Consider the following 15,452-nt stretch of genomic DNA (forward strand, 5'->3'; position numbering starts at 1 on the left):
ACTGAGCTTTTATGTATTAAGCTCTAAACTAAATCTGTCCCTTACCAAAAAAACCCTTCTCATAACATCAGTCATCACACAAGGTCAAAACAAAGGTAACCATTCTGGGGCCCTCCAGCTAAAATGGAACCAGAGAATTGACTGTCAATGTCTCTGTGAAACAGCTGGATAGCAACACTTACAAAATTATTAATTATTTTGCTGTTTTAATTTTCATTATAAACTTATTCTGACAGAAAATATTTTGTGAATTAAACTGTTTTGAACCAAAACTTTACACATCACTGTTGCTAGTTATTGTAAGCAAGCATGCACCTCACTGAGCCAATAAGTGCCTGATGCACTTTGATCTCAGATACATTATGAGTCTATATGCAAGTTCATAAACTGGCACAGTCAACAAATATAAGATTACATTACAGCTACTCAAGCCAACCTGTGGCTGTACAGCTGTTGGTGTACTACGACTCCCAGCAACCCTTCATTTGGTGTTCAATGTAGAGATGCTAGCAGCAGCATAACAAGAGCTGGGAGTTGGAGGCAGACACAGGAAACCAGACACCTGACAAACTACAATGGAACGATGTGAAGCCACCTGGATCCCCAAGCAGCCGAGGCAGAGCAGGAGACTTACTTCGGAAATGCTCAGAGGCGTAGTAGTACACATCTTCATAGCCCTCATGGTAATCCTCCTCAGGTCGGTACTTTTTTCCTTTTCTCCTCCTGGATCGCCTGATCTGCCTGACAAAACCAAGGAACCTGTCCATGCCTGGCTCTGGAGCTTCCCAGGTGCTTAGTGCAGAAAAGGCTGCTTGGGTGCAAAGCAGTGGTGCTTCTAAGCATCCGCCGGGGAGCCACTGCCGCTGTGTGTGTATGTGTGTGCGCTCAGTGCCAAGCGTGTCCCCTGTGTGTACCTGGCTGCCCTACAGCTGCCTTCATTCACACCCTCCTCACCGTTTCCTTGCCAGAAATGCAGGCACAAGCACAAAGCCACAGCGCCTTTCAGTGCAGCAGAGTGGAGTAAAGTTGCCTGATACTGCAAGTGTGTCTGTGTGAGAGGTAGCCCTGCATTGACATGTTTGGCCCCCCTCCCTCTGTTGCCGGGTCTCCATCATTGGAGAGGGGCTGAGGGGAGGGAGCGTGTGGAGGGAGACGCCTTACAGCCAGGGTTGAACCATTGTGCTGCAGAGAAGATATATAAGAGCGGAGGTTGGATTGCCACCGCCTTCTGTTTGTTGGCAACTAGCTAGAAAAACATAATCAAGATTAGACCTCCCCCCTTTCCTCAGCCAAGGCAATAGGTGGTGTAACCCACACAACAGAAGAGTACTACTACTGCATCTTGCAGCCGGGGATCTGCCTCAGACTTAACCATAGCAACACCAAAGACTAGCAGTAGTGAGCTCTCTGTGTCACTACCAAATATCGAGGGGAAAAAGAAAAAAAAATCCCATAATACGAGAATACAAATCCATGCCCTGCAGTCTTAGCATAGCAGTTTCTTGCCATTCCTTCTGCTGCCAGGTAAACTGCTCACATTTTTTTTCAAGTGGTTTTAAAGTTTCTAGTGGTTTTTACTTCTTCTATAAATCATGTATTATAATAAATATAATACCCCTTAATATTAAGGCTATTATGTATGAGGATATTATAAGTTACCTCATTATCAAACATTGAATAATGTCAATACTCAAAGTCAAAAAGCTCAAGTGGTATTCACTTCTTTGTGTGTATTTGCATATATAATATACAACAACCATATATATTCAGTAAATTATATCCTTATAAACAGAGGTTAGTGATGTCATCCTGTTATAATTAGTGATGTAATAGTTATGTAATTTCTGTCACATGACTCACTGAAATGTGTGTACTAAAATAAATCATGTACTCTATGTTGTAACATATGAGGATTTAAAAGTCACTCAGTCTTCAGCCTAGTGCTTTTATATAATCATGTAACTCATTGGTAACTTACTAGCCTTATACTTTACAATAGAGGCTGCATTATTCACTACATATTACACACACTTACAGAAGTAAAAAGTGTTAAGAAACAGCATTTTAGCCACATGCGGAGACCTTTAGTAAGAACCTAGAAACCCCTACATGTTTAATGACATGCATAAACTGGAACGCGTTACATTTTACAACAGAAGAAATATTATTCCCTACATATTCTCTATATTAGAACTCTCTTCACTTTATTTAGCCCGATCCATTGCATTATGTGTCAGTATTGAGAAAGGCTCAGACATTTATCTCAACATCAAATAAAAAGCATACCAGATCAAATATATTAATTAAAATAAACAAAACTTTTAGAATAACAAAAATACAAAACATAACAAGTATTTTGTTGTAACTGTACATTACACAGAATGTTCAAACTGGTCTTTACAAAATTTAACAGTAATAGAGATTGATAAAGTACATTTAGGCCCCAAAGGTGGCAATATAGTCATATATTTTTGAGAAAAGACGGATAAGTAGATATACAATATAGAATCCAGACAGCTGCATGGTGTGAATTTTGAATATGTCTTGTTTTTTTTAATAATATCTCATTTACATTATTTAGGGATATAATGTACAGAAACATGTATTACATTGCTTTAGTATTATAAAGATTTTTGTACCAAAAAAGGGGGTGGCCACGGAGCGCCCTACTCTTAAACCCGGCCCTGCTAAAAGATGTTGAAAACAAAGATTTTGAGGTTATTGTATTCTTCACATTTTTTTTTGTTTGTGCTTTTTACATTAAAAAAAAAATGATTTATATAATAATCTGTGAGTTTTTTTTGTGGAAGGAAAATTCCTTCAAATTTGAATTTTGATAAATGGCCTCTCAGTGTATGGCTAACAGTTGGGAGTTCCAGTGATATCCTAAGAGAAAGAACAAGTGAAAAGATAACTCATTGAAATTGAGAAATACAGCTTGTATCCTAAATATTTTTAACTTAAAAAATGATAATGATGTGTTCCAATACTTCACAAGAATACTTAAAGGGCAAGAAATATATATAAACTGCCTTAAATTTTTCAGGAAATAGGCTCTGCAATCTTTTAAGGGACAAGTTAAATTCATTGGGGGTGCACCATACTGGAGTACTATCCCTTACGCACAAAGCTGCCACCTTTGCTGTTGTCTCTGCAATCTCTGCTGTTGTTGGACAACGCGCACACAGGCAGTAGAGTAAAAATCAGAACTTTAAAGTTAAATTTAGACTTTTACTCTACTGTACATATGTGCTATTTAGGAGAGCACAGATAATCACAGGGACATCTTGTGGCATGGTAATCAAGGAACGGTCTCCCGGTCCAGTGTACTTTTCAGAAAACAGTAGCACTGTCCAAGGGTCTATGGTACGTTATTACTGTATATTAACTGGGGGGTGGGGGTGCCTAACACATTGGCAAACCCCAGTGACTTTTCCTTTAATGTTTTAGCAAGGCATGTGTATATTAACCCTATACTTCCAATGTTTTCTTCACTCTGGTACCTTTTACCTCCAAGCTCCTTGAGTAGCTAGTGTCGAACCGATTAACCTGCTTACTATCTAGGTGCACTTGACTCCCTACAATATGATTTCTGCCCATTCTAACTGCTCTGATACAACCCACAAATAATATAATTTGACACCACTGATCACTCTTTCCTTCACCTAACTGCTCATTACATTCTTGTAACAAGCAACTACTCAATAACTGTCTGACATCTTTGCATAAGGGCTTTCAAGATTTTGCTAGAGCTGCACCCTTTCTCTAGATTCCCATTGCATGTTCTATCAGACTTTAAAAAATCTTTTAAAACACATTCTTTTAGAAAAGATGAACTTAGATCTGAATCAGGATTTTTCCCAAGCCCACACTTTGTATTTTTCTTCTCATTTTAGCTTGTAAGGTCTGTAAAATTGTCCCTTCCACTTAAGCAATCCTATGCATCTTAAGCTACTTTATGTTCTGTAATCTCATTGGATATTTTCATTCTGGCCCTCCTTCTCCTGGGAAAATGTGCAATGCACATGGAGAACAAGAGTTAATTCTGTCATAAAATAACTCATAAAATATCTCATATTGCATATGTCTTCTCTTCATGGGAAGTAGTAAAGGAGACATAAGCATTGTAGAAATTAACTAAAATCTTCATACAGGGTACTTAAGTTGCCCCTTTAGCTCTCATCCAGATGCCATCTCACTGCTTCAACTGAATGAAAAAAACTGGCAAAAAACATTATTGCTGTTACAGTATATACAGTGTATATAGTACATAGTATATACATAGGGGCTGATTTACTAATCCACGAATCCGAATGAGAAAAATTCGTATTGGAAAACGAACATTTTGCGACTTTTGCGTATTTTTTGTGATTTTTTCGTCGCCGTTACGACTTTTCCGTATATTGTCGCGACTTTTTCGTAACCGGTACAACTTGCGCGAATTGTCGCAACTTTTTCATAGCCAGTACAAATTTCGTGAATTGTCGCGACTTTTTCATTGCCATTACGACTTTTGAGAATTGTTACGACTTTTTCATTGCCATTATAACTTTCGTGAATTGTCGCAACTTTTTCATTGCCATTATGACTTTTGAGAATTGTCGCGACTTTTTTATTGCCATTATAACTTTCGTGAATTGTCGCGACTTTTTCATTGCCATTATAACTTTCGTGAATTGTCGCGACTTTTTCATAGCCATTACGACTTTCGCGAATTGTCGCAACTTTCGTATTGAGAGCTCGAAAAAGTCGCGACAATTTACGAAAAAATCGCAAAATACCGATCATTACGAAAAAAACGCATTTGGACGCTTTTCGGACGTTCGTGGATTAGTAAATGTGCCCCATAGTGTATACAGTACACTTCATCTAAGCAATACCCTAAATACATGGCTACTAAATAGACAAATATAAACTATTCAAAATATAGTACAGTATTACTTAATTCATAACTGAAGACTGTTGAAAGCTACATTATTTCTTATAAAGAAACAGTGATCATCTTATGCATAGACAATCATACCTATACAATTACAGCTTAATTGTAATTTGTGACATTAAGATTCTTGCTATCTAGTAAAAATTGTAATCTTGCTTGTTTCTGAATTGCAGCTGAGCAGAATCTTTCCATGGAATATTGGTAGAAGCTGATAATAATTGTCCAGAAAGAAATTTTAAATTCTCATAAGACAGGGGTTCTCAGCCTATGGGCTGGGATCCAAAAATAACCTTTAAAGGGGCAGTTCACCTTTAAATGAACGTTGATGAATCCCATACCTGTACCACCCATCTATATCACTTCCTGCTCGCAGGAGAGTCAGTGGCACATTGCACTGTAGGATAGCAGTGAATCAGCAGATATACAGACCTTACAAGGAACTACAGCCTATTTGCTTGTGTGAAGGCTGGCTTGTGGCTGGCTACCCACTTTGTACTTTGCTTCTTGGCAAGGACCGTTAGAACATGCTCACCACTTATCTAAGGCACAGGGATCAGAGAGGATCTATGGGGAACGCCAATAAAAGGTCATATAATTTGTTATTGATAACTTTTAGCATGGATTAAAATCAGGTATTATATAGTATTCAGCATCGCCTACAATAATGGTCATAATGACCAGGTTTCAGATTCAAGTTCACAAACCAAAAGTGCACCTAAAAGTTTATGTGACACATACAATTTGTAAGCAGCTGCATAGCTTGGGTCCCACTAACATTAGCTCATAAAATCAGTTAAGAATATTAAAGTTAATTTCCAAACTGGCTGACATGCTAGCCTAAAAAATGTTGAAATTTGAACAGGTTTATCAGCAGTTTGGAGCAGCAATACTTCAACAGAGATGTAGTGGCAAAATGATTAGGAAAAAATTATGCAGAAATGCACACTTAATGCAAATCCAGAGCACCAATGTGTTGTTAAGGGATTGAATACAGTGGCTACTTTTCTGGAAATGAGTTGCATCTATACACCTTAACCATATCTTCTATTGTGACAAGGTCCATAGGTCTCCAAGAAAGGTCCATGTCAGTTGTTCTGCTTATAGCAGAACTAATGATTATCGACGTGTGTACCATAAACAATTATCATTACTGATTTTACAGAACAATTGACAAAATGTCACATGTGCCATTACTCCAGAACCCAAACCTAGAATTGTTTCTGGGTATTGTTGGTAATCTGTGCTGCAGAGATTGGTTAAACAACTGTAGTAACACACTGTGAGTAACCCACTAGAGTCAAAAAATATAGCAGAAAATTGTGTAGTTGCAAAGCTTCCAGAGATAAAATAGTTTTGCCTAAGGACACATGAGCTGAAACTAGCGATGCAGTATGCCACATTAAAGGTCAATTCTGACTGAATGGGGAGGAATCTTTAACCCTTTACACCACTTACGAACAGATACAGAAAAATTCCATGGGCTACTAACAGCAAGCTATAACAATGTATGGCGTCAGCTTTGTTAAACTGCATTTCTTGTGTATATTTATTCTTACAATACAGTAGTTTTACTTTTAATTTCTGACTATTTCTTAAATAGTAATACTGTATTTGTAAACATATATTAATTTCACCTTTAGGGCTAACAAATGCTTCTCGAGAGTTTTATAGTGTGGTATAGGTGACAGCAGGTAAGAAGCAACATCCTTGCCACTGTTCTCCCTGAGAGGAATGCTGCAATCAAAACACCCAAGATTATGTTTACTTTGGGCATGTCCATATCCAGCGGCGTACCTAAAACGCACCCGGCCCCCCTGCAAAAAAAATCTTCAGCAGGTCCCAGCGCGCCCAGGTACCTAGCTGTCGCCCCCTTCCCCATGGATGTGCCCATTGCTGAACATTTGCAGCGGGTGCACATGATGAGTGGCTACTGAAGAAGCAGACGCCATGGTCTAGTGCTGGGCGGTATGACCAAAAATTTATATCACGGTATTTTTCAAAATTATATCGGTATCACGGTATTTGACGGTATTTTTTTTTCCCCATGCATGATTAGGTGACCACCCCAAACACCCGCCACCCGCACCCCCCCCGCCACCCCAAACACCCCCCCATCCGCACGCAGCCCCCCACCCCCCCATCCGCACGCACCCCCCCCACCCCCCCATCCGCACGCACCCCCCACCCCACCCCAAACACCCCCCATCCGCACGCACCCCCCCCACCCCCCCATCCGCACGCACCCCCCCATCCGCACACACCCCCCCACCCCACACACCCCCCCACCCCACACACCCCCCATCCGCACACACACCCCCCCACCCCAAACACCCCCCATCCGCACACACCCCCCCCCCACCCCAAACACCCCCCCATCCCCTTCACATAAATATAACCCCCCACCCCATCCCATCCCACCCCCCCAAACACAACCCCATCCCCTTCACATAAGTATAACCCACCCACCCCCCCATCCCCTTCACATAAATAACACCCCCCCATCCCCTTCACATAAAATATAATTACTGGCCAGGCACCCCCCGACAGCTCACATTGGTATCCGACTCTGAATGCGTCCTAGCGATGGCGCTTTTGTAGAGTGTGCGCGCTGACGTCACGTGCGCGCTGACGTCACGCGCGCACCCGGAAGTATTCACGCACACCGGTATGGGGGTATGTAGAAAATTCATATCGGTTTCAAAAAAAAAAAACGGTGATCGGTTTTTACCGGTATACCGCCCAGCACTACCATGGTCCGGGCCCCTATGTGCCATGGGCCCCCCTGCAAGGTCTGCTTCTTCTAAAGTTACACTACCGTCTATATCCAAGTCTCAGATTCAAGCTTATGTACAAGTTAGAGACAGCACTAACAAACACAGGTATGTAAAGAAAAATGTAACATATCTATGGTAGAGATAAAGCATGAAATGCTATAGACATGATTTTGCTCTCTTGTGTGCTCTCATATTCATTATTCTCTTTCTAGCAGCTATAGAGCTAGATCTTTTCTTGGCATTATGACTCAGCCAGGGAGACCATTTGGCAACAGCAGGAGAGTGACGTGAAAAAGCTTCCTTCCTCAACTAACTTATTTCTCTTGGATATTTTTGTACTCTGATACATCAAGAATGGTAGCATTAGCAGATCATTTTATTTCATTATTTAGTCATATGCCTTATGGGGAGAAAACATTAAAATTAAAACATTAAAATAGTCTCTTTCCTACCTCTTGTAGGTAAATAAAGCATACTGATTTAGATCAACCATGACCAAAAATATTGGCACCTATGAACTTTTACCCTTTTTAAAATAGGACAACAGTTTGCCAGAAGAAAAGAACTATGTGATACAGGTATCGGACCCCTTATCCGGAAACCCGTTATCCAGAAAGCTCCGAATTACGGAATGCCCGTCTCCCATAGACTCCATTTTAATCAAATAATTCAGAATTTTAAAACTGATTTCCTTTTTCTATTTAGAAATAAAACAGAACCTTGTAATTGATTCCAACTAAGATATAATTAATCCTTATTGGATGCAAAACAATCCTATTGGGTTAAATTAATGTTTTATTGATTTTTTAGTAGACTTAAGGTATTGAGATCCAAATTACGGAAAGACCCCTTATCCGGAATACCCTTGGTCCCGAGCATTCTGGATAATGGGTCCTATACCTGTATTTACATACTGTATGCATTTATTTACTGTTTAAGTGGAACACAGAAGTGCTGAAAAAAGTAAATAGTTAAAACAGATCTTATTCTCCACATGGGTCCAAAGTTGATTTAACAAAATTAATCTCTCTTAGTTAGTAAACTCACCTGTGATGAGTTGCAGTGCAGTTGCATCCCATTTGCTCAATGGATATCCAACAAGGCAGTGGTAAAACCAATGAGCGCCCATCAGTGCAAACATAATCACGTCATCGGAAGTGGGCCTTAAAGGTCTTGATAACATTGCATGTGCTGGGCACAGAATGATTAAGATTTAAGAAAATTGGATCTCAAGTCGACATCCGTGTGATGTCATGGTGCACTGTACTATTCCATCTTATCATTTTTACCACATAAAGTTCAGGATCCTTAGGAATTTAGAACACTACATTGTCTTCAGGTGTAAACAGTGAATTTCAAGGCGACGATATATGCGACTTTGTCCACAATATATATTATGGGGAGTTTGAACACTTTTAAGCATATGATACAAGGAAAAATCAGTCTAGAGATAACACTTCAGAGTACCACAAACTGCTAGTCCTTGTACTGTGATAAAGAATCCGGTTTTGCACCAGACTGCAAGATGCAAATTTAAGAGACATGGTGGTTGCATCAATAATAAAGGTCAATAAAGGACATTATCATCCCATAATTATTCCATTGCTTATAATTTCACTGCAGCCGTCAGGATTAAAAAAATACCTTGTTACAAACAAAATGTTAAATTAATTATATACGGCACTGCTTAAAAATTTGTAAACACCTCATGCAAGACAGGATTCCTTTTATGTTTTTTTCAGTATTAATATTTTTTAATTGAGATTTATACATCAAATACTTGACTTGTTAAAGAATTACATAGCACTTACAATGTTTATCCCACACTAGGGGGCACATTTACTAATCCACAAATCCGAATCACGAATGGGAAAAAATCGTATTGGAAACGAAAATTTCGGAATATCGCAAATATCATGTAAATGCTTATGAAAAAATCGTATTAGTCACGATATTATTGTATTGGCGATCCGAAAGTCACGAAATTTTCGTACCGAACAATTGTAAACATCGGTAAAACCTTTCCGATTTTTTCGTGCAAATGTCCGAAAAAGTCGTGCGCCATACAAAAAAGTCGTGCGGACACCCGAAAAAATCGGCGTAAATACGCTCGGAGCATTCGTATGAACGCTCGAGCGTTCGTGCTTTTGTAAATGTGCCCCTAAGGATAACAACTGAACATGCCAAGGAGATTTGTAAATCATTAACATATTTCAAAAAGAAATACAAAAGGGAGCAACTGAAAGAAAGAAAAAGTTTAACAAGATAGCAACATACAAGATAACAGTAGGCTATGGGTGGCACCAAACTTCTATAATATAGTGAGATAATATAGTATAGTGTCAGTGGTGAGCTATAGTATCTAGTAACTATCTATGGTTTCCATATTGTCCAGATTGCTATATGTCACTCAATTAGATGCTGGTCTGAAGGATAAAGATTTAACTTAAGGCTAAAATAGCTTATTATTTCTTTTTTTATGAAGTTGTTGCGGTTTCATGTTTGCCTAAGTTTCCACTGACAATTAGTCTTTCAAGCTACAATCACCTCTTCCTTGACCCTAATTAATGTAATAATACCCTAATGAGTCAGATGATTTTAACTCCTAGTGGGGGTTGTTCATTGTAGGTGAACAACCCCTTTAAAGGAGAAGGAAATGTAAAAACTACGTAAGCTTTATCAGAAAGGTCAATGTAAATACAGCCATAAGCACTCAAAGAAAAGCTGCACTGAGTCCTCTATCAAAAGAAACACAGGATTTATTGTCTCATTTTTTGTAAACATGTTCTTTGGTATCACACTTCCTCTCTCAAAAAAATCCTTCATTCCCAGGGCCAGAGTCTGTGAAGCTCTCTCTCTCCTCCTGCTCTCGTCTCCCTTAAGAATTCATAAAAACTCACCCCCCTCTCCCTTAGGAATGTGTAATCTGAGCTACCAACCTCTAGAGCTGCAGCAGGAAGCTATGAAGCAGCTGCAATCTTAAACAACTGGAGGAAGCGTCTAGGGCTATTTATTCAGGTATGGTAAAGCTTTCTGCAAAATAAATATAGCATTCTAGGTGGCACAAATGTGGCCAAAATTACTTAATCTGTTTATTTTTAAAAAAGGTCTTCTGTGTAGGCATCTTAAACATGTTGTTTGCATAATCATAAGTTATTCAAATGCTATGCCCTATGCCTTCATGAATTACTGCACAGGAGAGGAGTCTATTCACTGAAGGTGCACGTGTCCTCTAAAGAGGCAGCGCATAAAGAGGTTATCAAAGGTGGTCTTTCCTGCTGAATATCATGACGTCACACATTTAGATGCTGGCTACTTTTCCCTGAAACTATCTGCAATAGGGCTCAGTGCCAGTAGGTAGGATAAATTCTGCAGAACAGTTAAAAGAGAATTGGGGGCCGTTTTCACAGAAACCGGTACACCCTATTGAGAAAAACTTGTTTCAATACAAATTAGTTTCTGGTGATTTTTTTGTCCTAACCCGGAGTTCTCCTTTAAGAAAAGTTTTAGGAACCTCAGCTGAAGTGTGGTACCACTGAATATTATTTGTTGGTGTGAAGAGAAATTTTCCTGAGGTTGTTCTATATGCTTTACTAAGCCCTTACTAAGCCCTCTGAGATTTCATATTGGTGAACTGTTGAGGTAAATGTTTTTTCCGAACCTACACTTATAAAACCCTGAAATTACAGTTATGTAAATTAAATCTACCCCCCAATTATATTGTATCCTGTACAGGGCCACCATCAGAAACTTTGTGGATCCTAAAAGTTGTTTATATGAACATAAGCATACAGTGCAATATAAACAGTTTATATTACTCTATACTACACATAAGCAGCTCATATAAAGTAAATTCCATTAATTAACGCACTAATAAAATAGTCAGTTAATTGGGGGTCAGTGGAGTTTGCCCTAAGTTTAAGCCCTACAATCTTTCCTGTCCCTGTTCTGGCTGTCTGCTTAATATGGAAGTCACATAATTAACATAAGTTTTAGTTAAATAACTAGTCATTCCACTGCTGAAAAGTTCATGTAGTAATTTAGTTACTCTATAATGAGAAGTTCATATAGTTAAATGAATAATAATTGTGCTAATAAGTCAGTCAGTTCATTGGGGGCAATGTAATTTACCTTAAGTTTTTTTATGCATTTGTGGTCAGTGGAGTTTGCCCCTGCCTGCTCTATCAAGCTTCTCTGCATTGTCATTTGCTTATATGCAAGTTACGTACGCTTCTACTCAAGTTTCTAGGCAGCTTTTGAGGAAGTTACATAAATTGCGTAGTTTTGTCAAAATGTCATATATAACTTACGCAATTTGCGCAATTTTTACTACATGGCCAGGCCACCACTCTGAAGAAAATTTCATGGGGCTCGATACAATATTACCCCCTCTCCTCCCTGTTGGAGGCCCTCATACTGTAAAACTTTCTAATATGCAATATTGTTGTCTTTGTTTTTCACAGAATTCTGCCACCCTCTCTGGCCCTGTAAACTGGATGTCACCTTAAGAAATAATTCCACATTGTTTTCTGTTGCGTTTGATAGCAAAATAAATTTCACTTACACTATATAAATCTTGCTTACTTCCATCTTGGAATTACACAATTAGAGCAAGCAGACAGGTGCCATTTTGTGGGCACTGTAATTAAGACTAGTTTGACAACCACAAAATCCTGTTTATGTGCCAGAATAAGGGAACCTGATGCCTATTCCCATGCACTGTCTACACATTTAGATGGTGAAGAGAAAGCGGGAAAGTGAGTGCCTTCGACCAACCGTTAGAGGCAGGTAAGGCAATATATGTGTAACGCTTTTCTGACCCAATTTGGAATAAACCCAGGCTAGTAGTAAATAGGGAGCATGGGTTACATTTGCGACACTTAATACAAAGGGGTGAGCCTCCGCTATATGGGAGAATCAGGATGGAGCGAGGGTGTAGTGGAACTACAACTAGCTGAGGTGTGGTGTGCAAGTGGTAAAAGATGGACGCCAGAGGATTCTTGCTGATCAACTATAGTACAAGTTTATTCAAGGCACAACCAAATAGTGCAGCAGGGTTATACTCACAGACACAGCAGTGTATGATGTCACAGATAATACAGCAGATATGACACTTTAGGCACAGAATAACCCCTTTGGAGAATGCACAGAGGATTAGCTGAATTCAGGAATGGATGCCCTTTATCTGGAATGGATCCCTCCGGCCGACTATTGATCAGGGTGAGAAACTGCCTGAATACTATGTCTTAACCGCGGTCCTGCAGAAATGGCATACAAAGCCTGGGTAGACTAAACCCTTTAGTTACAACTCCTGGTTGGGGCTATTTACTGCCCTTACTAAATAGACTGACTACGATCACCACTCCTAGAGGGTGCTATTAACAAAACTGACTGTGCTGGCTTTACCTCGTTCACGGGGCCCTGTCCCCGACTTATCACTAGGGTAGGTGGTCCCCTAGGGTACAAATGGCTTCTGGGCCTATGTTCTGGTCCAGGCTCAGTTGGGATCTGTCCAGAACACAGCATGCAGCCAAAAGAGGAAGCCACTTCCTTGTGCAAGACATTATATAGTCTGCCAAGGGGAGTGGTCAACCTGGGCTAAACCTATAGAGGGCAGCCTAATAACAGTAACCTGATATCAGAGGGCTCTGCCCTATAACAATACAGATTAGATAAAGATAAGGGATAACACCATAGGGAGCTTAACCCTATGGGTCCCTACATTCACCCGGGGGAAAAATCCATTCCGACCCGGCAATGGCAAATAACATTAATTACACATTTCAAGCAATAACTGTAGTGCAAAAATACAGTATCCATACATCCGTTTCTGATACCCTCTCCTGAGGAGTATCCGGTACATTGGATATCTGCAAAAAAATGAAAATTTTAAGGCACAGAAAATTTTAACTGTTTCGTTACTAGTTACGTTTCTGTAAACCATATACAATTCATGAGTGTCACTATGGATCACTCAGGCACTTACTTATAAAGATCCTTGAGATACCTTCTGGCTCTGCAACAGAGGTAAAACAGGCACAATACTTAGAAATCTTGAGTCACGTTCCTGCCCTTAAACAGTGGTGCTCAGGTACACACTTAGGTATCCTTGATATACCACCTGTAACCTGCAACAGGGATATAACAGATACACTTACACATGAGGACGATCCTGCCTTCATTCAGGGGTCCCCAGGCACATGCTTGGCTGTAAAGAAATTGTTATTGGGCACAACTTAAACTGTAATACATCCCCACCCATCAACTTTATTAAGTCCAGGCCTTCCACCCAAACCCAGTGTTCATGGATGTCTCGACATGCACTTCGTGGTGTGGATCAGGCAATGGGTTCCTACTCTTAGATGAGGTAGATAAACATAGAAGTTGTAGTGGGATGGGGCGCAGCAGTCTTTGTTTGTTCACCCAACTATTAACAAACTTTACAGTCTCTCCTGAAGGAATGTGGAGAGTCCCAAACTTTAAAGAACATAAATCCACCACTGTGGATAAAACTGGAGAAGATGAAGGGTCACCTCTATGGCGGCAAAACTGGCAGTCTCTTTAGAAGTGCCCAAAATATGGTGGGTAAGCCCTTTAACAGCTAGGGAACGCTACCCACCTCCCACCCGGGGGAAAATCCCATCTGGTGAAGGGTATCCAAGCCGGCATGGGGTTTTCAGTGCATGTTCCTGTCAAACTTTGCCTTTGTCACCTCGTAGGAGACATAATATGCAGGATGAGGCTTATCTATCTTGCCTCCACTGGGGAGGTCCGAGAGCAGTGCAAAGTTCTTATCCTTCTCATACTTCCCACAGGATCTCACTCTGTGTTTTAGTATTGTACGACCAAACCACCACTACCGGGCGATATTAGCCAGATAGTCAACATCCTGATGTCGTTTCTCTGGGGTCTTGGCAAGCAGCCCCCCAAATCCAATCTTCTCACGTCTGGAGATCTCACCATACAGCCACTCATCTAAGTGCTTCTCCACCTCATCATAAACCCACTCTGGGGCGTAAGGCATGTAGAACTGCCAAAGTTCATACACTTTATTATTGATCAGTCTCTGGACCCGTGACACAACCCTATAGCTCTCAGGATCTGCACGGCCTGGAGCCACCCAGCATGTTTCTTCTTTGCTGAAGGTGTAGTGAGGTGGTGGAGTATTAGGCAAAACAATGGCACCTTCAGGCCTACTCTGTGGTGGCCTTAGAGGTGCAGGTCTCTCCTCTCTCTGTGGGACAGTCTCAGCAGTGCCCCCAAATACCATATTAGACCAATCTGGCTTAGCATGGCGGCGATGTCCAGGGTATTCAGCTGGTATCCTGGACCCTGAGGATGAGGCAGCACTAGCCCGCTCTGGGGTTAAAGATCGTGCCCTCCCTCTGCCGGTGTAAAAACTTAAGCGTTCCGTTTTCTGGGATAGCTCAGTGTCCCTTGTGGCCCTATTGTAAGGCCAAATGGCTTCTGATTTGGCCACTGAAGGGGGTGCTCCTTGCTCATCGTCACTGCTGGTAGGTGACAACAGGGCATCCCCGGAAGATTCCGCTATTGGTGGGGTGGCAGGTCTAACCGGGCCTGCACTGGGGGTTGGTGTAGTAGGTGGAGGTGGCAGGCTTTCAACTGGTGAGGCGCCCTCCTTACATGGTGATGGGGACTCTATCCTCACTGTAGGCCCAATCCAGCAAGTGTTATTGCAGCCAGGGCATCTAGCCTGCACATCTCCCAGGGCCTGCTCG

The 15,452-nt window shown here is 40.8% G+C and overlaps 1 protein-coding gene across 8 annotated transcripts in view; it reads right to left on the reverse strand.

Moving 5' to 3' along the window:
- grip1 (glutamate receptor interacting protein 1) overlaps positions 1-15,452 on the reverse strand; it is a 285,619-nt gene that overhangs the window by 194,794 nt on the left and 75,373 nt on the right. For 2 of the 8 annotated variants that reach the window (XM_031898924.1, XM_004912930.4), the window contains exon 1: positions 635-1,084. The exons of 4 other annotated variants lie outside the window; for them this stretch is intronic. In XM_031898924.1, the coding sequence (XP_031754784.1) occupies positions 635-767 (133 nt within the window). In that variant the 5' untranslated portion in view covers positions 768-1,084. Of the gene's footprint in view, positions 1-634; positions 1,089-15,452 lie in introns of those variants that run through there. 2 more of the 8 variants (XM_031898920.1, XM_031898923.1) reach the window with 2 other exon arrangements.

The sequence above is a fragment of the Xenopus tropicalis genome, chromosome 3 (assembly GCF_000004195.4).
Source record: "Xenopus tropicalis strain Nigerian chromosome 3, UCB_Xtro_10.0, whole genome shotgun sequence".
NCBI classification, from domain to species: Eukaryota; Metazoa; Chordata; class Amphibia; order Anura; family Pipidae; genus Xenopus; species Xenopus tropicalis.